General features: G+C 38.5%; 1 protein-coding gene across 1 annotated transcript in view; it reads left to right on the forward strand.

The window, feature by feature from the left end:
* The window catches only part of igsf11 (immunoglobulin superfamily member 11), a 110308-nt gene that overhangs the window by 11298 nt on the left and 73166 nt on the right, over window positions 1–25844 (forward strand). Inside the window, exon 2 of the mRNA XM_077540896.1 lies at window positions 15477–15506. Within this exon, the coding sequence (XP_077397022.1) occupies window positions 15477–15506 (30 nt within the window). The remainder of the gene's footprint in view (window positions 1–15476; window positions 15507–25844) is intronic.

Genomic DNA, 25844 nt, shown 5'->3' on the forward strand with positions numbered 1-25844 from the left:
AGGGTTCTTCTGTGCCCCCCCTATGTTGTGGTTTGTGTGTGTGTCTGTGGGTACGATCATAGGGATATGCGGGAGGGGGGGGGCATTTTCTTTTTATTGTATTATGGATGTTTTAATTGTTCAGCACATTGAGTTGCATTCGAATGTATGAAAGGTGCTATATAAATAAAGTTGGATTTGATCTATGAAACATAATTTTGAGTATGATGATAACTAAGCTAATCTGCGTATTTATTTACGTACCAAATAGGCATACACAATTGCATTTTAATTTAATTTCTTTTCTACTTTTCAAACTTACTTCACAGAGAAATACAAAAAGGAAAGTCGCTTGTTAATGCCATGGTTATCCAACTACAAATTACATACCATTAAAAAAAGTAACATAGATTATCAGCAGATTTGGTCATACAAACATCTCCCAACCCCCTCCAGCTGAAAGTCGATTGGATTTCAAATTGCGTCCACAATCACATCTGATTGCTACATACAGTATGTACTTCAGCCTGACCTCCAATCACAATGTGCATGCTCCCAACAATCAAAAGGAAGTTAGAGAGCAGCAGAGCATTTCATAGCAAAGTTGTTATTCCAGACACCACAAGCACCTTAGGAAAATACAGAAAAGCTGTGTGAAGCATCAAATACAGTCTTGATCCAATAATCTGCTTTATAACGAACATATGGTGCTAGTATGTCACTGTGCAGCTATAATAGATTCCACTTTCTGAGGTCGACTTTTTTTTTTTTTTTTTAACGGGGGAACTACACAGGGATTTCTTCGAACAGAGAATAAGAGGTGCTCCTTCACTACTGACAGAACAAAGTCAATATTGATGTTCATTTGAATCCTTGTCCATTCATTCTGAAGAAAATCTGAGGTTTCAATAACTTGTTATCCAAGACCAGCGTGTCTCAAAATCTCTGAGGGGCAAAATAGAATTGCAATATTGACGCTCTTGTTTGTTACTGGCTAGTGGCTACGCTTGCATTCCAATGTGGCTCAAGTTGAATCCTTTCATTATAGTCACTACAAACAAGATAAAGGTTGTCCTTCGGAATTTATTTTGAAATGAGAGGAGTGTACAATAATTGACAGGCACAACAACATGATTCCACCTCATTTCCCCTCTTTTGTACATTTTAAGCACCTATAACAGAGTTGATGTATGGACAATTTTTTTTAAAGAAAGAAAGAAAGAAAGAAAGAAAGAAAGAAAGAAAGAAAGAAAGAAAGAAAGAAAGAAAGAAAGAAAGAAAGAAAGAAAGAAAGAAAGAAAGAAAGAAAAAGAAAGAAAGAAAGAAGACTGAATTGTCTTTTGGCGTCAACGAGAGTGTGAATGGTTCTTTGTCAAACTTTGGCAAGTGCTATAGAAAATGGTTGAATAAGAAATAGGCTTAAGCCAGAAATGACAAATGTTGAAGCCCAATTTGATTCACGAGGGTTGCCCACCATTGTTTTGGAGTGTCACTGCAGGGAGTTGAGTAATGAGCATTCATGTGGAGCTCAACCAGAGGCACTGAAACTCATGACCAGTTATGAGGCTTATGTTTTAGAAGATTACCATCGAATATTTATTTTTTATTTTTTGGTGAAACCACCAGGTTAAATAAAAAGGATTCTTGAGTAACAATGCTGTAGTACTTGTCGCAATTGGAAATAAAGAAGCCACAACGTTGACGTTAGACAAAACAGATCGCGAGGCTTCTACAGGGCTAATGTTATGTTATTGAGGTACATTAACATGAATCTCATTGATATACGCTACGTTAATTTGAACTTTTTTCGGGTGCTACTTGGCTTCACACTGGGTGTCTTTGGTGGAGAACAACGTACGTGTTGTAAGGATTATGTGTCATGGTGCTCGCCTTGCGTTTCAGTCTAAATAGCTTCCCCACTTTAAACCGAATAGCTTTGTGAATTAGTGCGTTGTGCCACTATACGCCCAGTTTTGCTTTTCAATGTGTTTATATGAGGTACAAAATGTGAATTTTCACTCACAAGTTGTGTATCCAGTTTAACACCTGAGACTCATCTGCCGCTGATGTATCGACATCACCACATTTATGAGGCAACCTGCATCAGCTGTGTTGAGTGCACAGGCAATTAAATCCCAACTCCATTGTCACGCTTATAATGTGCCAATTTAAGGGGATGGCAGTCTGAAAATGTCTATTTTTACTTCAATAGTGAATTTCTGATCTTTACCAAACTTTAATAGACTCTTCCTTGGCATATACTCAACTATCTACAACAATGAATGAACTTATTAAACAGATTACTGGACTCCTGTTAACTACTGTATCCTTACTATTTACTACACACGTGCACGCACACACACATGCAGAAACATGCACGATTGTGCAATGTCAAACAATCCATTTAGCTACCATCTATTCAATTGGGGTAATTACGAAGAGACTATTAAATTGTTACTGTCTGCGCACCATCACAACTGTAATTATGGCCAAGCATGTGCAATTCCACTTTGCTATCGCTTCCATTGTTATGTGATGACACAAAGCGTGCGAGGATGATCGAGCATGGTATTGTTATTGATGGACAGAAAGAATGAGAGTGAAGAGAGGAGAGAGAAGGGCGGGGAGTGTTTTTACAGGGAGAACTCTTGAGACTCTCATAAACATATCTCATAATCAATGACACAACATCAGATGATCCATCTTGTCTGGCCTGTAAACGGTTGACATTTTCCTTTTATTAAAGCTGTGAAACGGAACACAGGGTTTTAATGATGACATGTAATGATCAATGACGCCATTGTACTCGGGAGGGGGGCTGCTTTATTAACATGGGCCTTTGTCCCCTTTCAGAGCAATTTCTTTGTATTTAGAAGATGATTTGGGAATGGAATGTGGGTCTCGGATGGCCACGGCAGAAAACGCTACTTCTACTTTACCCGTTATTGTGAAGCAGAATTGTGGTGAAACAGTTGTAAAATGGATTTGAAATGAACGTAAAGGTCTCTATAGTGCCACTTTGCATTGGCATAATAAAACGTGGGGTCATATATACAATACTTTGTCATCCCTTAAGAATAATAGGAATGATGGACACACAACCTACTTACTGATTGTGAGAAACAATGTCATTTGTTTGTGTGCCACCAAAAGGAAAAAATCACCACCACGCGTTAACAGAAGCCCAGAGGTGTTGATTGAGAAAGAGTTCACGGGTATACATCCTGTAATTATAGAGTGCATTTTCCATATAAAATAATCGATTAATGGTTTATGAATCATATTTGGCTTGAAAATCAATTCAATAAGGATTATTTGAATTTTTAAAACCCAGCCCTATAAATAATGTTTGCTTAATTTTCAAACATATTGGTATAATGTAAGCCAAATGCTATTAAAAAAAACCATGCCACGACATTACGGGAAAAAAACTAAAAATGTGTAGCTTTTAAGCTAGAATTACAATTAAATTCAAACGTATTTGCAAATACAGTACATGTAAACTTATTTGCAAGTATATTTGTATTTGCCAGTCAAAAAAGGTTTACTTCACATTGGCAGTTGCACACTTGTGTCCCACAATGCGATTTCTGCATATGTCCCCCTCTCTGATACCATATTTTCTATAATGACTACCAAATGTATGTTGCTTCTTTGATAAGAAGGTAACAGAGTGGCAGTTTCCATTGGCATTAAATGCTAAAAAAGTTGGCACTTTTTATATTGAAGGTTAACTTGAATTCAACTGAGTATATGTTGGAAGCTGACTGTTCACAGAAGACGGTTTTATCGTCTTATTCAGGTGATTGAATGTGGGAGAGCAGAAAGCTTAGAACGCTGAAGATGACGCAGTGAGAACAGGGGCGCAAAGTTAGTTGGACACAAGCAAGCATGTGAAAACAGATAAACATCCACCCCTGGTTATCTGTTGAGTGTGTCTGTATTCCCAACAGCTCTACATCTGGCCTTCGGCATAGCTTAACTTCCTCCAAGCTTAACCCATTTAACACTTACTCAATCTTTCACTTGCTCTTCACAAGGCAGAGGGGCTTTTAGTGGCCGTGTAGTTGATTTACAGTTTTCTCATATAATTTCCTTTTCCAACCTCGGATTCATTCTTTTCCTAAATTGCATAAGCATAGATCAAAAATAATGGTTCTTTGCACTTAATTTGCACTGCATTTCTCCCCCCTGCACGACGGAGACTCAGGTGGATATGATTATTAATAGAACCCCTCGTTTATGACGTCAGTTGAAATTCACACATGCCTCTTAAATCTCCAAAGGGGTTTTATGGTAGACAAATCACTCTCAATGGTTATTCAGTCAGTGATGTGAAGGAGAAGCAATCTTCTCCTCTTGCCCTTCGTCGTGCTTTTGTGTCTTTCCAGCTGTGTTTTACCCTGTCGATCTGTTGCTAACCTGTCCGCTTCTCCCTCTCTATTGCGATTCTCAAACACTCATTCATTCTCTCCGATTTCTCTCTGTGACTAATGCATTGCCTTGTGTTTCATTTTCTCTTTTATTGAAAAAGGCCTCCATTCTCTGCCTGAAAGCTTTGTGGGGTCCTAAATGCTAAATGGCAGTCTGTCTCTGCCAGGCGCCCGCTTAGTGCTGGTCTCCTTGGTGATGAGACCGATCAGGCGCTTCTGTACCAGACAGTGAGCAGTCTGTGTTTGTGCGTGTGTGCGCTTCACTTACTGTATGGCAGTGTGTTTGACTTATATAGACATTCATATACTTTAGGGAGGACAAGGTGCTATGCTGGTGACATGTATTCAACAGCTCATTAGCATTTGAATGCATTATGTTTCCTGTCAGCAGGTCCCTGCCAAACAAGCAGGCCTTGTTCTCGCTGCCAGGGACTTGAGCGGGCAGAAGTGGCCGGGGCCCAACCTGGTATTGGTCAACATTGGCACAATTCACAAGAGTTAAACTCTGCAGACATTGCTGGCCTCTTAAGAATTCTGTCCATCTGCACTGGCATTTCAACAAGAATTAGATTCTCAGGAATGGAAATGAGTGACTTCACAAACATTTGCTGGTGCTTGTTATACAGCAGATTAATATTAGTAAAACATCATCAAAACAAGTTTCAGTTCATAAGAGACAGTTTAAGATCGTGTTGAAGGGCCAGTTTGCAGCGTTAATTTAATTAAAACTAATAGCAAGATGTGAATGTAGCCTTACTTCACTAATTCCTCCCACCTTTGTGACCTTTGGCCTGTGAAAGGCGCTATAAAAATGAAGGTTACTTACTTACTCAGAGGCGCTATACAAATGAAGGTTACTTACTCACTTACTTAAGTGAAATAGTCACAGGGAACGCATATCTAGCGTCAACAAAAGCAGCACCAGCGCTAATACTGGAGCTAGCATTAGCACTGTAAACAAACTAATGTTAGCCATGACTGCTACATTGGTAGCATATGACTTTGCATGTAATAGGATGCTACTAGTATTACACAAAATATTAGGTTTTGTTGTTATTGTTATTACTGGAATTTACAATTATAAATCAAAAATAGGTGATAAACTTTCCTGTTGAGCAGATTATTTGCTACTTTCTCATCAAAATCCTTTCAGCTGCCCCCTACATTCTGCTTCTCTTTGTTAATCTAATGCCAATTTGTTGGCAAATCAGGAATGAGAACTTTTAAAATGACAATAGTTTGAATGAACATTTGGTTTTCTTTTAAACAAGTGTTATTATATTTTTAAATTCACATTGTGCATAATGTTGTCTTGTCTGGAAACATTTTCAGTAGGCACATTTAAAACACAAATATAAATTTCATTTTAAATATATTATTTCTGAATCGGCTTTAGGGTCTTCAGCAAAGCTGAAATGATTTGGAAAGAAAAAATGCAATTTTGAGAACATTTATTCTGCAGACCTAAAATGTCAAAATCAAATCTCAGGACTCATTTGGGAAAACAAATAACATTACTGATATTATAATTTACTTAGCGAGCTCACTTTAGCTAATCGGTCACTCCTCCTGGCTGACGTATGCCTATGCAATAATAGAAGAACGGTTATGATCCCGTTACGTGTTCTTTTGTAGACATTTATACATGTCAATCACTGAGAAACTACCGGTAAGTATATTCTTAATGAGTTCCTACTTGCTGAAAATCTACTTGGATTATTTATGTAGCGTTATGGGTCGGATATACATGTTGCACTTAATCTCTAATAGAACTTTGCTAAAAGTGTCGTGTTTGATCTTATTTTATTGCACAAGTAGTGAATGCAATATTTACATGGGCCGTTAACTTATGGCTGTAAAGGCATTTACGTGTTCATCATGTAAGTAGTTAATTTAAAGTACAGTATGTGAAGACATTAAATGAGATTTACTGTTGCTGTGTGGCTACATAGCATTTTGTGTAAATGCACATCTGCTGTGTGTTACGACAAAAAAATAGGACTTTTACATTGCATGATTCAATTAGCTACTTATGTACAACGTGACATATCATATAAAACTAAAATGAGGCTAATTCTATGTACATTTGGATCCAATAAGAGCCAGTAAAAGAGCCGATCAGTGTAACACAGACTATTAAAATGGTCCTCAACATATCATGATACAACGTAGGCCACATTATGCTTTACAAAGATGATCTAAAGACGAAATAAAGACTTGTTAAAAAAAAAAAAAGGTCATCATCATGTCAACTCATTCTGTTTTACAAGCTCCCTACATCAGAGTTGGTTGTCCAGATGCTCACGAGCTATTGATTTAGGTGACAGAGACTCGTACTTTGATACACTGCTAATGTGGAAGAGGTCAGCCATGTGCTTGGAGCACTCATCTCACTGGGACCAATTTAGAGCACCTTATAGTAGTACCACACGTGTTTTAATGCCTTATTTGCTGCGCTTCATGTTTTAAGCATGCCTATGTGTGTCTAGAATCTGGATGCATAAGAGTTCAGTTCAGGTATGTGCTTGTGCTTGCATTATTAAGTATCATACTGTTTAACTTGACAGGAGAAATGCCAAATGTATACTGTAAATAGATAGACTGTAATGCATAGTGTAAGACCATATGTATGTGAGCCAAAAATCACCACAGTTTCAGCTTATGGTGTGATCCAGGTTAGCAGTGCTCCCATTTAGAAATCAGTGGTACATAGAGTATCATGAGGAATACCAAATAAATTGTAAGTGTGGGATGAAGTGTTTTGATCATGTACTCTCCACTATGGCTCAGCCAAGTGCTGGTTGATAAGAGGAGATCCACACAAAAGTGACACGAAACATGCATTAGAATCAGGGGTGCACCCTTCTTAGGTCTTAGAAAATAACCTGGTGCTGTCATTTTCTTCTTATTTTATTCCTCATCCATTTCTTGATACATTTTGCTAGATGGAGCTCATGGACAATTGAGAGGAATACAATACACGAATAGCTTCCCAATACAAACGTACAATAGTACACAATACATTACAATCATTTTCTATTGAAAAATGACTGTTCCTCATATACTGAGAAGAACAGCCAACTGCTGTTTAAAAACTGGAAAACAAATGAAATCACCTTAGCTTTCTCTTAATTTCCTCTATTTTCATGTTCTCCCCCGTGCTTATTTGTGGGACTCCAGCTTTCTCCTACATTCCAATAGCATGCATGTTAGGTAAATTAAAGACTTGAAATTGTCCTTAGGCGTGAAACTGAGGGTAAGTGGTAGTTTGTCGATTTGTGGCCTGCGATTGCCTGGCGACCAGGGTTGGCTGCGATGGGCTCCGGTTCACCTGTGTCCCTTGTGAGACAAGGAATAAAAGAAAACAAAAATGATGGATAGATGTTTATGTATTACTTTTCTTCCTCTCTCCCTGCTATTAAATGTTTGCATCCACTGTTCAACATGGAAAATCTTCAGGTTGACTCCGTTCTTTTTTTTTTTTTTTTCCCCTCAACTGGATATGCTTTAAGAGATGGCCTGTAGTTTCCCTGCCTCGATGCAGGCCACCTAAATGTTATAACTTATCGATCACATGCTGTAAAATCGTATGTATATCACAATTTTTTTTTCCAAAGAAAAACAAAAACAAATTTAGTTTAAGACACTAATTAAACCTGGCACAACATAAATACTTACTGTGCGATTTTCAATAAATGCCTCAAAGCACACCCCTACAAAATTTTCACGACACATTTCCATAGTACTTTCCGCCTACATCTGTGAAAATTGGAGGCATATGTAACAGCCAAAGATCTACAAAAAAAAAAAAGTCTTCTGTAGCCATAAGCTAAAACCTAACAGGAAGTTAGGAAATTTTAACTATATTTTGGAATTAGGTACCATTTTTGGCCTTTTAGAGAGGTCATATTTTAACTAACTCTCTTTACAAAGTTTATGTGATCATTTTCAAACTTTGGGAATTTGCTTTTTGTTTAATTATGCACTGTTGCCATGGTGATGCATTGTTTGCAAAGAAAAAATATGCTGTTTTTGAGGGTCCATACTTAGGCAAAAACTCATGAAACCTTGTCCACTCATCAGGCCTGGCAAAAACATTTATATTTTATAGGGTTATTGGGCAGTTTCTTCAAAATGGCTCAGTAGTTCCCCATATAAATATTTAATAAAACACACGTTGAAAGTTTTACCCAGATCTACGAAAACTGGAAGGCATAAAGTAGGTAACTGCCTTCAAAAAAGTCTTTCAGTCATTTGAAATTTGGCACCATTTTGCCCTTTTAAGGAGATCAAATTTTAACGAACTACTCCTATAAAATGTGTCATATGAAAACGCTTAAGAGGTATGAAAAGCTTTTTATTTCATCGGACGCTCTTGCTATGGCGATTGTGCTGTCTGCAAAGAAAAATTATGCTCTTTCCCCCCCCGGTCTAAACCTAGAAGAATACTCAAAAGTTTCTGTATTCTTACACATGTAGAGGGACATCGTAAAATGACCTCATGATAAAAAGCACGGTTAGCCACAAGGCAATGTTGTACTTTCATCGCATTGTGCCAGACTGAGCCACTCAAACAGCTCTTAGTTCCTTCACACTTCTTCTTCTCATTAAAGCACAACTTGTGATTAAAGGGCAACACTCGGCGTGATAATGCGAAGCCCATGTTTGAGTTTGTGTCTGCTAATAAAGTGAGACTGGTTGACTATAGGCTTGTGATTATTGTGTTGAGTTATGTTTGCGAGCTTCTACCTCATTTTAATGAATTACTTTTTAGTATGGTCACTCCATGCATGTGTTTGTGTGTGTTATATGGCTTACTGGATATCGGGGCCAGGAGTCGGTGGCTCACTCACAAGGTTAATTGACCAGAGGATACTATTTTCTTGATTAGGATAATTAATGCTTACCTTTCCTAATTATTTACCCTTTGACTTTGATGTGACATTCATTAGTGTTGCCTCATTAATTTGTTATTAAGACATTTGAACACATAATTGCCCATGTTTTAAACAAACACTTCTATAATAAATGGTTGATGACCAACAGAAGACTTAAAGATTATAAAACATTGACCTGCTTTCTAGAAAAAACAACCCCCCCCCCCCCCCCCCTACACACACACAAGGAGCTCAATGCTACTGTACATTGATAATCTCATTTACAAAACTAAACTTTGATTGATTACACATCTTTTTTTTTAATCCATATCCCCTTGACATTGATATTCAATAAACATTGCATTTGTTTATTCAGGTACAGATTAATTTTATATGAGCAGTATTAAAAGGTCTGATCATCAAAGATTAATAGTCTTTGTGCTGTAATGTAGGCTAGGGCCCATGAGGATTGTGAGCTGGAATGTAAAACAAAGAAATCATTCTCCACTCAAGCTAAATAAAAATATTTTAACATTGGCATCACTACTGCAGCCTGCCTGGCAATGAATGAGTTGTAATTCCAATGACAGAGCGAGCGAATGATGAAAACTGATCAATGTAATAAAGTTATGAGGGCAGTTTTTATTTGGTCTGGGAATTTTCAAGGACACAATGCGCGTGCGAGTTGTGTGTGTTTGGATGTTACATCCACCTGAGCAGGCACACAGTCTCACTCAGAGGCATTCATTCGCACCTAAACAAACTTCTAATGAAGCCTCTGCGAAGCAAACAACTTGATTAAGACACACAAGAGGTTGAGAATCAGGTGTGACCACCTTGGGTCATGAAACCATGTGTGAACGCATGCCAACAATGTACTGAGCACGTTGCAGTGCAATTTGTTTTAAGAGGCACTTCACTTCCTGAGGGAGTGCATTCTTTTGGCATGTTCCATCTCTAACTTTGCAGCTCACTACCCAGTGATTGTCCTTTTGCTGAAAAGTGTAGCTTTTTTGCCTCTGGGAAGAACATTTCTGTTCTCCTTGAAGCTGCATTTCTTCTGCGTCCACTGAGTCTTTCGTCTTTTGAAGCAAAACAAAACACAGGCAACGCTGTGAGCTGTGAGGCAGAAAGAAACTCAACCAAACTGTATCATGCACTCAAAAAAAAAGAAAAAAAAATGCACTCAATACCGTAGGTCCATAGAATTACACTGCAATTGGCTGGCAACCAGTCCAGGGTGTCCCCCGCCTACTGCCCAGAGCCAGCTGAGATAGGCTCCAGCACCCCCCGCGACCCTTGTGCGGAATAAACGGTCAAGAAAATGGATGTATGGATAAAGAGATATTTTGCATGTTGTATTGATGTAAAGTATTTTTTTAAATAATTATTAGAGCTGTCAAACGATTAAAATTTTAATCAGATTAATCACATCGTAGAATTTTGATTAATCATGATTAATCACTGACTTAAAAAAGCTTTTTTTCCCCAACATTTTTGACCGCTACACACGCTTATCCTGCTTTTTCTAATCAATTAATTATTTGCATAATTTAAAGCATTTAATAAATGACCTATGGCATATGTAAACATTTATTAAATGCTTTACTTTCATGCATGTAGTTATGTTTATTGCTCAAACTCCAATAGCTACCTTTAACGTAACCATCCGCTGTCGGCTAAAAAGGATAATCTGTGGTCAAAATTAATAGTGTGATTAATCTGTTGTAATAAAATGATTAATGCGATAATTTTTTGTGATTAATTAATTAGTTAACGCTTTAACTTTGACAGCACTACTAATTATATAAAATTTTAAATGTAAACCTAAGAGTGAGCCTGCTTTTTATCCATTAACTCCTGAGGGAAAGTGGTTACAAGCTCACCAGATATTTAATAACATTGTTGGGAACATGCATAGAATGTTTTTATACGTAGCTGTTGTTGGATTGATTGCTTTAGCTGTCTCAATTATAATGTATGAAAAATATTTGTACTCCTTATTTGTCTCTTTGGATTTTTCTTCTTTGAATAAATACCTTTCCATTTATATTTGCACATTGTGGACTGGGTGCCGTTTTGGGGATGGGGAAGAGGTGGGGCGATGCGGGAGTAGGTAGGAGTATGTTTATTTGCTGTCTTGATCGCCATGGAAACTGACATGAGGGAATGTCAGGAGCTTGGCAGTTCCAAGCAATTTGAGTGCAGTTAATGGGTCAAAATTGTCTGCAAAGTGCCGTCGAGGTTAGATTATACCCAACCTGCGTAATGGGGTTGCCTTTTCACACAACCACTGTTTTACAGAAACAGAAAGGATATGAGTGACACCCCCATAGGAAAGTAAATAGCATGTTGCTCACAACACAAATGTTCATTTCAGCATTTTTTTATTTTTTATTTTTTTTTTGGGGGGGGGGGGGGTTAATAGTTGACACTTTCTGCATGAAGTACAGTAGCAGTCATTATTTGAAAAGTCATGTGGGCATTCCGATGTGAGGACACATGCACAGTAATGAAACATTACTGCTGTTGTTAACTTGACCCCTGTTTCCCTTAATCTGCACTGTTCAGTTATGTTTGGCATGTTTTCATTTTTTTTGAAGATCAACATATGAACGCATTATGTACATTTTTTTACACTGGCTATTCTTTTAGACGTGGTGCACGCCCTGTTTTCCTTCTCCCATGAGCCTCTGCTCCGGCTGCCTGCTGGCAGACCTTTTTAGATTGAGGTCAGGTCGGGCATCGATGCTTAACCACTGGAGAAATGATTGCTCTACTCTGGGTCTAACTGTAGAACACTTAGGCCGTTCGTAGCAGGTAGTGTGAGGAGTCGGGTAGCGACGGCAGCGGGATCAGCCAGGCAAAACGTCTGCCTCGCACCTCTTACCCTTCACCACTCAGCCAGAAAATATGGAGGATGATTACTTTAGTCTGCTGCCACTTGTGAGTGACTTGTGATTTGTGAAAGGAATTCATTGAATTGCCATTTAAACAACTGTTGGCTTATGGAACTCAATGAGGCATCACTTGCGTCTGATCATGTTTAATACAAATAACTACAGTTAGTTAGATGAGGGCAGCACAGTGCTTGAGTGGTCTGTGAGGTTCGGGGTTTCAGTCCCGGTGGCAGCCTTCCTGTATACTGAAGACTTTTGGGTTTCTGATTAAAAAAATAAATAAATTAGGTAAAAATTCAGAATTCCAGATTGTATTTCATTGTATTGACATTAGATGTGATAAACAAAAATAAGCACCTTTGGTTTGAAGCCACCAACTTTTCAAGTAAGCAGTTATTTGAATGTGCCCCATTAACGTCATCGGACTGTTGCGTTGTTCATCAGAAATGCTTTTCCAGGCCTTTACTGCAGCCTCTTTCATTTCTTTTTTGTGTCTGGGTGTTTCTCCCTTTACTCTCCTCTACAGGAGATAAAATGCATGCAACAACCATTGGGCATAGCCAATACAACAATTTGGAATGGCCTGGAAAAAAAAAATAACAGCTGGTGTACTGAGCCACAGACATCAAGCAGGTCAATCAACAGCATTTGATGACAGAAAAGATGTGAGAGCTTTAACTTTGTTGTTGTAGTAACTTTAAATTGAATTGTAAAATAAATATACAGTTTTGAGCCCTTACTCCGCATGTGGAAGTCGCAGGATTCTACAAAAGTCAGATTAATCATTTGGTAGTTTTGGTTAGAAAAACAGCCCAAGCGCAATCTCGCACTTGAAATACCTGAGATAGTGTCCGGCAAACTCGCATATCTAATGAGAAGAGGTGATCTAAAATGATGGATGGATATATTATACTGTATGTATGTAATATATGAAAATATTATAGTCCAGTGTAAAACCCAATTCACACTGGCTGCGGAAAGGACGCAGTGCGTTTTCCGTACGGCTTATGCAAGGACTGCAATTCACACCGTGGGCGTTGCGCGGCCGGAAATCTGCTCCCGACAAACGACAAGATCCCGTGGGGTTCACGCTGAAGAGTTGAGTTCACAAAATAACAACCGTGTATATAGAGTCCTATTTGTAAACAATAGCCACGCTTGCCTGTTGTCACATCGATATGCTTTTTGGACATTATTTTTGGGACTTCTACCATGGCTCTTCTACCATGGGTATGTACGTATGCTTTGTGTTTAAATAGTGTTATTTTGTCATGTTTAAATTATTCTGAGCTCATTTTGTCTTAAATGTCCGACTCATGTCATGCTATGTAGCTAGCTCCCCCCCCCCCAAAAAAAAAACAAGTTCACAAACGGTTTCATGTTGAAATATACCAGATTTACCTTGATGCGAGACGCCCGACTTCCTGTCCGGCTCGTGTAATTTCTCCAGCTTCATGAAATTCCGCATGCGGCGTCCGGAAGAAATAGAACGCTTGCGGAAAACTTCCGCATCGCCGCAGTTGTTCCGCAAAGCAGACGCACCGCACCGCACCTGGTGTGAATTGACACATAGACTTGAATGCGTTCTATCCTTGCGGCGTCCGTACGGCCGCCGTACGGAGAACGCACCGCGTCCGTTCCGCAGCCAGTGTGAATTGGGCTTGAATTGAGCTTGAGACCATCCCACTGAACAGTCCTTTTCAACTATATGTTGACTTGATGGCTATTGAAATGACAAATCACTGTACTTTAATGCAGTGTCTCCAGCATTATATTTTGTTCATTATTTTGCTGCTCCTTTGTCTCTTGTGAAATAAGATTAGTCTCCATATTTTGGCCGGCATCCACACGCAGAGAAGTAAACAGGACACCCCCGTTATTCTAGTTTGTGATACCATGGAGGTAAAGGGTTAAGGCACATATTAGGAAGAAACACCCTTCAAGTAGACTTGTTTTTGATACAACTCCTGTATTTTAATCTGTAACAGACCTTTTGCAAGATTCATTATGTGGCCAACGAATGTACTGTGAACCTTTGCATTACAAAACCTCCAAATATAAAGGTGACCCTAGCTAGAACAACGTATTGAATATACAATCAACTGCATAATAAGTATTATAATTTTCCAACAACCTCAGTAACAGACTATTTTATGTTTCCGGTCCATGTACACTGCTATCACGCACAATAGTGTGTCAAAATGTGATAGGTCAAATGGTTGATTGCTGCCAATTTTAATGACAGCTGCATTAATGATGATATTGGCAACATGACAGGAACAAATCAATGGGAGTGTATCCAGCTACTATCGGATTTTATTAAGCGGGAGAATGAGAGCGAGAGAGAAAGAACGGGTTATCTCATAATGAGTCATTAGGGACCTTGCTGAGGGTGACGGTTACTGTTAACCTTAAGGTTATTAAACAACGGTCATTCCACAAAAAATTGTGGTGACTGATGGTTGAAATAAAACTTGGCGGGGGAAATTAGATTTACAATTGCAAGAGTACAATTCCTGGATAGGCATCCATGCACAATAATTAGTGGCTGTTGATTGCCAGCGAAGGATTGGATTAACTGTCCTCTGTCAGGAGAGAAACCTCGTCAATATTGTATATAATCACACAACTGTTTCCATCACATCAGAGGACATTATATTGACTTTCTCATGGAAAGTCATTCGAAACATTAGCATAATACAGTACTGAATAATACAACAAAGTGGTAACTTAACCCTAACCCTTGCATTTTAAATTCCAGAAACATGTGATTCTATAAACATTCCTGACAACAACAAAAACAACAGCACTCAGGCTTGAATAATGAACAATTACAAGAAACAAAGAAGTCGTGAGAGACATGGCTCAATAAGCAATTACAAAGGAAGAATGCTGACAGGATGCAAGCATGTGCGAGTTCTACAGGGCAGCGGTTCATGTTGTTGATGGCTCTGTAATTGACTCTATCTCATGTTAATTTATATGCACATGCAGTAGTCATTCACTGCTCTCCATCATGTACTGCATACTGAGAGGTTCTAATTTTAAACTCCTTCCAATAATTAAGGTCATCGAAATACAGATACACTTCTTCACAGGAAAGCCACTTTAATAAAATATTTTATGCTAAATGTAAATCTCTCACAGTGCCAATAAGAACGGAACATTTTGAGCTTTGTCGGGGCAGAATTTTGATCCAGCTCTTGTATTGGATCTCGACTGTGTCGCTGATGTGTACTGTATGTCAGAACGTGTCAATGATGCTATTTTTTCCTCTCGTTTTACAGGTTCATGGTTTGACACACTCACTGGAAAAGGTAAAACACACACACACACACATACACAAGCACGCACGGTTTCATAGCTCCCCATGTGTTGCATTCTTTATTTTTTTGCTTTTGCATTTTAGTGAACTTTCAGCTCATTTTGTGGCAGATTGAAGCTACTGGTTTTACGTCTGCGTCCTTCCCTCTGTAGGGCCCAGAGTATTTTAGTCCGTAATAATCCCCACCATCTGCTGTCTCCTTTTACTACGTTTAGTACGTGCTCTGTGACTCCTTCTCTATATCATTTACTGTTTATTTTCTCCTCCGGCTCCCCTTTTGGGCTGCACACTTCACTCATTATAGACCGGGGCCCTCAACTTTATACAACTCCTCCACTTTATACTACTCAATCTCAATCTGACAGCTCTCTTGTCTTTCTCTTCTACTCCTCTCCATCACTTTGTCTTTATGAGGCTCTTGCTGTTTTACTTTGAGCATTCTGGGTGTCACCGCACACATCGCTGCACATCCCCTTTATCCCCCTTTTGATTCGTAACCGCACACAAACATTCCCCACAGCATGTCAAATCCTAATCTTTGTTTCTAACACAGACTATATCCACTGGGAAAATCCTTTCATACACATTAGTTAAGCGTGTAGGCTTCACATTATTCGGAGAAAAAGTACTTATCAGGAGTGAGTTGTACAAATGGGATCCTGCTGAATGGAACTCTACCTATGTTCTTAGCAATCTCCTTCCCAAAAAGGCAGTATTTAAGCAATAACTTTGGATCAAATATATTTTTAAAATATAATAATTTATACTTCAGTTCATCGCGTTGATAATTGTCTGTCATGAAACACCCAAAAAAGGTTAAAGATTAACAATGACAGCAAGCCTCGAAAAAATACCCGGACTGAACACCGATGGAAGCACCTTTAAGGTCCTTTAAATCGACACTGTACATGAAAAACAGGACACCCACAGTGCTACTACAATATATGATGATGACCAAAATTCAGACAGTAATGACATCATCATCTGACGTAAGCCATGTTCAGCACACAGCTGGATTAACAATGAACGAATGGATTAGTGAGTGTGAAAAGAAGTCAGACAGAAACAGACTGACAAAACACGGTGACGCCTGTGTTTACTGGGAGATGTCACACAGATACTGATAATACCCAGAGATTGTCATATTTTGGCTGATATGCTAATGACATCACAAAACCAGGCAGCATGCACAGAAGCAGTGAGCTTCCTTTTCCCTGTCCCGTGCCTCATTTCTTCCCATGATTGCCAGCTGTTCCATTTATGCTAAAACTGCAGGTCTCTGCTGGTCTGAACTGCTGTCAATTGCTGTTAATAGGTGCTTTTGCCATTTGCCTCAGAGTCCCACTTTGCTGCGATGTCATTACTTTACAGTTCCTTCATTCCATGGCTGCTGCAGAGATTTTCAAAGATTCCAGTATTTGAACGTAATGACATGCTCTCTGTCAGTGATGTAATGTAAGGCATAGTCTGCTTTACTATTCGAAATGTTCATAATTGAAATGCTGAATAGACAGCTCAGGCTAATCAGCTTAGAAATGTAGTCCGCAGTCAACGGATAATAAGGAGGATCTCGCCGCTAAAGAGTCTATTAACACCCCTGTAATGAGAGTTCGTGTACTATGATCTGGGGACAATAGATGGGTGGGGAAATTAAGAGGGAGACAGAGCAGCAGGGGGGAAGAAGGCGCAGTAACAGTGAAATTGTTCTCATTTTTCACGAGGACTGTATAAAAGACGGAAAAACAATATTGAGTTGAGATTTAAGTGAACAAACTGCCAATGAAATGCAAGTTTTAGTGTAAGATTACTGAGATTAACTGGACGGTTCTGGTTGTCTTAGAAGACGTTTGGCGCCTCATCCGAGCAGGCTTTATGATCAGTTCGTGCACAATGCCTAGATGTTATGTTAGAGCAGGACAGGACAATTTATGACAAGACATGTTATGAGTGACAGAGGTACTGTTAGGTTAATGTAGCTCAACTCAGGTTTTCTTTATTTAGCATCAACGTTAGCCTACTAGTTTTAGTGTTTAGTGCTCACGAAAGGTTTGAATTATTTGCACCCTCCACTGCTTGAAGACGCAATGATTGACTACACCTTATAACCTTATTGACATACATTATAAACAAAATCAATAAACTCATTTATCATGGCTGTCACCATATTGTACAGAATGTATTTAACATTCATTAATATAGACTAAATCTGCTTTTGATTGCTTCTCCCCTCTCCACTTGTGTTATTTGCTCTAAGCATGATATGTTCTGAGATTTGCTGTGGTATGCGGTTTAGTGAACAGTGCATCAAGGTGCATGTTGAGGTCCACTGCAGGAATAACATGACTGACTGTCAACCATTTCTCAGTTTCACTCTCCTATTCTTTCTGACCTTTGAGCCTCGACTTTCCACACAAACACATTTCTAATTATGAGCCGGCTAGTGATCATGTCAGTCCAGCATGGATGGAAGACTTGGACATCCTCATCTCTTCCAAACAGCTTTATGCAGTGTATGCATATCCTCCTCCACTGTTTTTACCTTGTAGTAAAGTTCATTCTGCAATTCAGAGATAGTATTTTGTAATCCAATTTAAATTTGAAACAAACACCACTTGGAATTAACAGCATGCCATGTAGTTATAACGCCAACAGAATGATCAGATTTCCAGTTCAATTTAGTCTGTCCTTGAGTGTCCTCCTAGTTGGCATGTTAAAGGAGGTTCAATTTGTATACAGTGGACCCCCCACTATTACAGCACATTTCTGCGAGCTAAATCATTAATATACCACAAACTCCCAAAACACTCCTTACACAGTTGCCAGCTGGGTCTTAGGCAACTGAAGCGGCATAGCAGTTAGGTATTTACTGACCTGATACTGCCGGATCAACGCAGTGACAACAAGAACTGGCGGACGTTTAGAGGTGTTTTGCTGAGTGGTTCTAATCGATTAATTTGGTTTTGATGCCTTGTTTAGTCCTACTTTGGTGGAAGTATCGTGAGCCAAAGTCATTGGCTCCGCCATCTTACCTATTTCATCCTGCTAGACTGACCATAACACTATTGTTGTTGGATTTGTGATTGGTTGAGCAAGTCAGGGGCTAAGAGCAAGCGTATGTGTTGGTGGAACTTACGGTTTACTTCCAATTGTCAGCCCTGCCAATTACCCCAACACATCTTATGATCTGTGTCACCTGTTTCTTGTTGTTTTGTAAGTTATGTTTTTACAGTTTCACACTCTTTCTAACTCTTTGACTGCCAAAAACGTTTAATAACGATAAGTAAAATCACGAAGAATGCCACCATAAATGTTAAATTATGTCGTCCACGTGCAGCACTGCCTGGTCAATGAGTTGTGGAATCAAAAACACCCACTAACTATGGCCAGCAGATGGCAGCATTGTATCTCTTTTCAATTGACTCAAGGTGTATGGAATTACAATGAATCATGACGGAATCTGATCACATCTGATGAAATAGAATGTTTTAAAGGATGACATGAATGCCTTTGTCACATTAGACCTAATTCATAGAGTGTCACTAAACAAAAAAAAAAAGTGTTAAAGTCACTGATGTGGAGAATATCTTTTCACAAAAATCTTGGTTTCTCCTATCTTTTCAATTTTCGCTCAATGTCACTAAAATGTATTTTCAAATGGTGATTACTAAAGAATGGAATAAGGTAGAAACATGGAATGCGATCTTTCATTTGGTACCCACATTGTATATGTAGTAACAGCACACAATATTATGTTTGCCTTGAAAGATGAGTTAAAATGCTCAACATTGGCTGTCATTCTGTTTTTTTCTTTTGTTTTTTTTGTTTTTGTTTTTTTTGGATAATGTGTGGCAGTAAAAGAGCTAAGTTTGTTTGCCAGTTTAGTTTAGTTTTTCCTCTCATCTTTCGTCTTTTAAGTGAAATGCATTCTTAGGTCGCCTGACTAAAACTATAAAGAAACAGGTTTGAATTTTTTGTTTAGTTTTGCTGTACTTTAAAGGCGCTCAAAACAAAATATGAAACAGATTGCAGGCCAAGAGAAAGTGGTCTTAAACGTTTTGATAATGATAGCATGGAAAGCAACAAGTGCATTGAGATTCATCCAATTTTAATTCTGTGACAGAAATGTATTTTTGGTAAGGAACATACTAAAAGCTGATTATGTCCTGCAGAGAACATAGTCTTGTATCAGTGCTGACAAAGCAGACAAAAAGGAAAAATGATTATTTATGGTTTTACATGTAAAGTTTTCCCTATTTTATTGGTTGTACATAATACAGTAACTCAAGATTAAAGTCCTCAGCTGGTTATAATACAATTCAACCATTATACATTGAAATAAATGTGCAAGATTAGAGTTGTACAATTATAAATCATAGATACAATATAAAACAAATCGTAAGATAAAATCGCTTTTTGGTTTGTCTATTGTAGCATTTTATTTTATTTTTAGATTATGGGCAATGTTTACGTACATTAATCAATAGCAAAAGCCATGAAAAGATGCTTGCACTATACTTCCATCTGTATCACATCTATCGTTAGATTTCCCCCTGCTGCTACTGAGGGAATGCCTTAACTTCTTTTCCTCTGCTAAGTAATACACTTGCACCGATCGAGATTTCTTTATCTGCTTGGAAACCCTATCCATCCATGCAATTATATTTTTCTCTTATCTGCATTTATTACTACTTACTCCTTATACATGACAACCCAAGTGACCAGACTGATACATCACAATCTGGTCTTTAGAAGAAGCTGACAGTCTTGCGTTCCTAAAACTTCACCTCTGAAACAGACCATTTATTAGCACTTCTAATGGATATATGGTCCGCAAAAATGAATGTTACTTGAAGCACTGTGTGTATTTTTTTTTTTTTTTTATCATTTTCACTCTATTGCATTCTTTGAGAAGTTATACAAGCAGACATTTTCAATTTTATTTATTTTTATTTTATTTTTAGAAATATATTTTATTTTGCTTTATGCATTTAAAAAATAAAGAGAGAAAAGATGCTGGAAAATTGCTTGTAATTCCTGTAATTTTTCAGGAAATTTACTTTAAAAAATCACCTCTATCGGGATATATATATATTTTTTTGTCCATATCACACACTGCTAGGCAAGACTAATCAACTACTGAGTGACCCAGCTTCCTCAATAGGACAATTATTTACATTTATCGTCACTTCTTGTTGATGACGCACCGACAGAAACGTGTTTACGTCCGTTGATCGGGGTTGAGTACAGATGGTCCCTCTAATTCGGTATATTTTTGTGATGCTCTGCATCATAAAGTATTCTCCGAATATGTGGCAGCACTCGGTGAAAGGTGGGCATCATTGTCAATGGGAATTGACGTTTAACGGAGTCCCCATCTGACAATCTTGTGTTCCAAAAATTCAACCTCTGAAACTGTTACTAGCTCTTCTAATGAATAAATGGTCAGCAGACAACAACCTGTATCCAATTATTCATTCAACGTAAAGAACTTGAGTGTAGGACGGTGATTTGGATCAGTGAACAGATGGAGCAGAATGGTAATGAGCTGGAAGAGGTGAGGGCAGGAAATTGGACATGTTTCTGTGATTGACAAAGGGGGGAGAGGGGTGAGAAGGAGCAGCTGTCTTCAGATGTTGGCCTGGCCTCCTCCAAGATTCATGGCATTCAGACACCCAGAGGAGTAACCAAGGGCTCTCAAAGCCCATTGTACAGACGCTCACACAGAGAATGTGCTCTGACTTGTCTAATTCTGGCTTGAAATATATTTTTGGAAGTTGTTGAGTCGGGGTAGGATTAAATAAATTGTACTTATTCCTTCCTATCCCTTTCCGGGCATGTTTAAAAGGACATTGTGTCTTGATAGGTGTGTGTACTGTTTGTAATGTTGTGATTTTTGACATGTCTGGAATGTTGGTGATTAGCCGACTAGCAAAATAATCGCTTGTGCGTAGAACCCTAAAATGAATTAAAAGAAATGAAGAAATGGCTTCTTTTTTTTAAATGTCTTAAAGCTAGAATGACAAGAGTACTAACTGTGCATCTTTCAGATAGCCCGCCTACTGTATACCTGAATTTAAAATTTATGCTGGGCATGAACTCTCCATTCCGTGGTACTTGCCGCTAATCACATGCACAATGATGGATTTGATGACGATGCATTGCACCCTGCTAAGTGCAGTGTGAAAAGGTAGGCAATGCTGCTTGTGCTAGCATGACGACCAGTGGCGGGTCTAGGGACTATCGACAATGTGAAGTCTGTTACTAGCTGTGAAGAAAAAAAAAATGGGGACATAAGATTTTCACTGTTGTAGGTGGCACTTCAACAAGTTTTTAGTTAACAATTAAAAAGTCAATATGGCGTTATTTAACTGTCTAATTACAATTACCTAATCACCAGTCTAGAGTGTACCTTGCCTCTCGCCAAGAGTTAGGCGGAATAGGTTCCAGATCACCAATGACCTTTATTAGTTCTGACGACCATGTTGATTTTTGTTAAGTTTGGAGGGTTGAGGACCCAGGTGCGGTGAAGCAGGGCATGGAGGCAGAGGTGCAGTCAAAAAAAAAAAGATTTAATTAAACAAAACACAAAGTTCAGGCTAAGAAACAAATACATCCAAAAAACAGCAATGCAAAACGTGGGGGAAATTTCTAGGCAAAAACGGGCAGCATAACGGGAGGAAACCACAATGAATCGACTCGGACAGAGGGGAGACAAGAGACTAAACACACACACACACACTAATTGACACAATTAGACACAGCTGGGCAAGACACATGCTGATTGTTTGACACATGAGGAACGGCAGACTAACGCAGGTGGACATGACAATGCTTGACAAGACTAGGGGGGCACACAAGGACAACAAACGCAAAACACAGATCATGACTGAACTTTACAAAATCAAACTAAACCAAAATTAAACCTGAGTCATGACAAAGGTAACAAAATCAACCCAAACCCAACCCAAACCATAACAATTTTATTCAAACGCTTCTGTGGGTTAAGCATTGTAACTCCACCTCAGACCAAACCAGAAATTGTCATAAACACTTTTGAGATGAACTCTGCATGGACAGAAAAAAAATCTATGCAGTCTAGAATTTAGTAGAAATCTGTGACATGGTGGAGGTTGTCCTGACACTTTTGTCCAAATAGTTTATATGTGAGAGATCTGGTTTAAACAAATACACACAGCTTGCAGTCTCATTGATCACAGAGCTATTTGTTCTAGAAATGATCCAGGCCATGCTGTTGTTCTCATGCATTATTCAGAAAATATCACACTCTTCCCTGTTGGAAGAAGGGCACTATCATCTGTTGTTCTGGTTGTCATGTAGTTTGCGTGTGTAGTACTTTTGGAAATCAGTCCAATCACTGCATGCTCTTTTTTTAATTTTCTTGATGATTCAGAGGATCCTTATTATCGGCAGATACCTCCAAAGAATATTCTTAAGCCAAGCACCCCCACTGAAGCCTTTCAATATCACTGTAAATAATTGACATTTGAGGTGAGGTCCTTTTTGATGTTATATGCATCTGCTTGCGTGAGGCATAAACTCCCCTGCTCACTCAAGAAGAACTCATTACTCAGTGTGGCAGCTATCTTGTTTCTAATTTTTTTTTTTGGGTGAAGGCCACTGGATATATTTTATTTACACCTCTGTGAATTATTCAGAGAAAGTGTTTCGAGATGGAGCAAGCTAGCTAACTGTCTACCAGCTGTGAATGGTTGAGTTATTCTAATGATCCCGCTCACCCCTATATGCATTAGTGCATGCCTGCAGGCTTGGCGTTTCGTATAGAGAGATTGAAGATCCACTTGCAGCTCTTACCGGGACTTTGAAAGGAGTTGACAATTTTGTTTTCCAATCCTACCCCCCGATTTGGTCCGCCCAGGTTGTAGAGGGTGTTATGAAAGCGTGTGATCATGCCCAACTGCTCAAAGATGTATTGTAGCAGCAGGCTTTGTATTCCCCTTTAGATGTCTGCTTTTTCTTTTTTTTACAGTGTAATCCCTGCTTGCCTTTCTCTCATCCTACTCAGTCGACACTCGTTCTCATTCAGACCATATCTTGATTGAGTCAACTGCTTCATCTCTGTTTTGAGCTGACCACAGAAACTTTATCAAAAGCAGTTCCACACGAAGCCTCAACCTTTCCCACTGAAGGTTTTGTTGTGTGTTTGAAAAAGATCAACTGGTGTTTGTCTCCAGTTGATCTCTGAAAATGTTCAAAACAAGGCCCCTTTGGAAATATGTCCCTCAAGGCACAAACGATGAATGCCGTTGAGAGGAAAAACATTTTTTTGCAATGTAAGAAGGGATTGAGTCTGAAGCGATATGTTGATGTATAATAGTTCTCTTCTTTTGAAATCTTACCTTGTTCTTTGAGCTGTGGGAACCAAAACTATTCCACCTGGATTTTGGCCAGCTGAACTGGGCCTCAGAGAAACAGTTTCTTCACACACATACAAGTGCCACACACACACACACGCACATGCTATTCTCCTCTCACCATGCCTCCAAGATCCCCTCCTTACTTCCTCTGATCTTCTGAACATCAATCCCTCATCCCTCAGAGCAAAAATGAGGGGTAGGGAGATGACAAAAATGAAATGACAGATTACCTGCTATATATAGAGTGAGTCTTATGCCGCTTCCCTTATTCATCTTCTCCCATTGCCCCCAAGACATTGGATACACCTTTTGGTTCACGACTGGTGATGCAAATAGACCCTCCCCCTCTCACCGCAGTACAAAATCCAGCAAGATGTCTTCATAAATTGAAATGGACATATTGATGGTTTCAGTGAATTTCCAGTGGCTGTAAACAAAACTACTGTCTTTCGGTACTAAATAAAGAATCTAAATCAAGAGATAATTGGTTCACTGAATCACTACAAAGAGACGGATTATCGAAATCCACAGTGTAATATCCTCTTTTTCCTACCTATCCATTTGACTGCTTCGTTTTGATGAGAAACTGGAAGAACTCTCTATCACACCAATATAGCACAACGCCAAAGTGTGACACTTGTAAAGCATATTTCTGTTGGAATTCAGCATTGCAGTTCCAGTTAAAGCAAACATTTAAAATGTATATTTCACTTACCGTGGTTTTTACTTTGATGTCGTCACACCTCCCAAACAGAGGAAATTCCATTAGCTGGCATTTAACTAAGAATGAATGCTGTTACTATATTGAATATTTTATAATCGATTAATCTATTGATTATTCAATCGATTAATCGACTAATCAGATTAATTTTAATTTTGCATTACAAAAGCCCCCCCCCCATTTGCTGTTTATTAACCAGTGATTGGTGTTTATTTCATAGTTCGTATTTGTGTAGTGAGTAAAAAAGAAAAAAAATATAGATGATTGATGTTGTACAATGTTACCATTTTGGTCATTGTTTTCCAAAGCATAAACATATGTTTGCAAATGTCTTAGTTTGATTAAACACAGAAGATTTGTTTTCATGATGATGAACAATGGCTGTTGATTTGCTGAAATCAGAGGATTTGGACAATTTTAATAAATAAAAAAAAAAAAATGCTCCAAATGGTTACTTGATTACTAAATGTACTTGTCCATTAATTTTGACAGCTCTACTAAGAATTGAGAAACCAACTGTGTTTTATATGATAATTTTACAAATACAGTAGATTTAATGCTTTTTTGGGGTTAAAGAGAGATTACTATACTGTGGGTTTTAAATGTATGCTTAAAATTAGAATTTTTTTTTTTCTGATTGCATGTCAAATAGGAACAGTGAATAATGAAAACAACATCCAGCTTCCAGTTAGCTGACGGTTATTATACTATGCTCTTTCTTTAACTGTATCACTCTGCCTCACACTACCTTTCCTTGTGTTAAATGTTCAAGGATAGCGAGAGAATATTGAAAGAGTTGATGACGGAAGACCTTTATTGGGTAAGAATATAAATAGTTATATCTATTCACATCAAACAAAATGGAGCTAACCTACACATGAATAAAGACTCAACTTTTCCAATTTAGTCCCCCCATCCTCTATTGCATTTTTTTTTTCAATTTTCACTGGAATGCAAAATTGTGTGGGCAAGGGCGGGGAGAGACAAATTGAAGCCATGAAGCCATTCCTTTCATGCTGAGAGGAGAAGGAGAGTTCGGTTAGCGGAGTTGACATTCCACTTAATTTGATTCATTACTGCATGAGGATGCTATATTGTTGCCACATGCAGGAACTGGGCCAGATGGAGATCCTGATGGTGGACACATGAAAGCCAATATGGAGTCCAATGGTGCTCAGCAGCATTTGTCATTATTTTTGTAAACCAGACGTGA

The sequence above is a fragment of the Festucalex cinctus genome, chromosome 13 (assembly GCF_051991245.1).
Source record: "Festucalex cinctus isolate MCC-2025b chromosome 13, RoL_Fcin_1.0, whole genome shotgun sequence".
Lineage (NCBI taxonomy): Eukaryota > Metazoa > Chordata > Actinopteri > Syngnathiformes > Syngnathidae > Festucalex > Festucalex cinctus.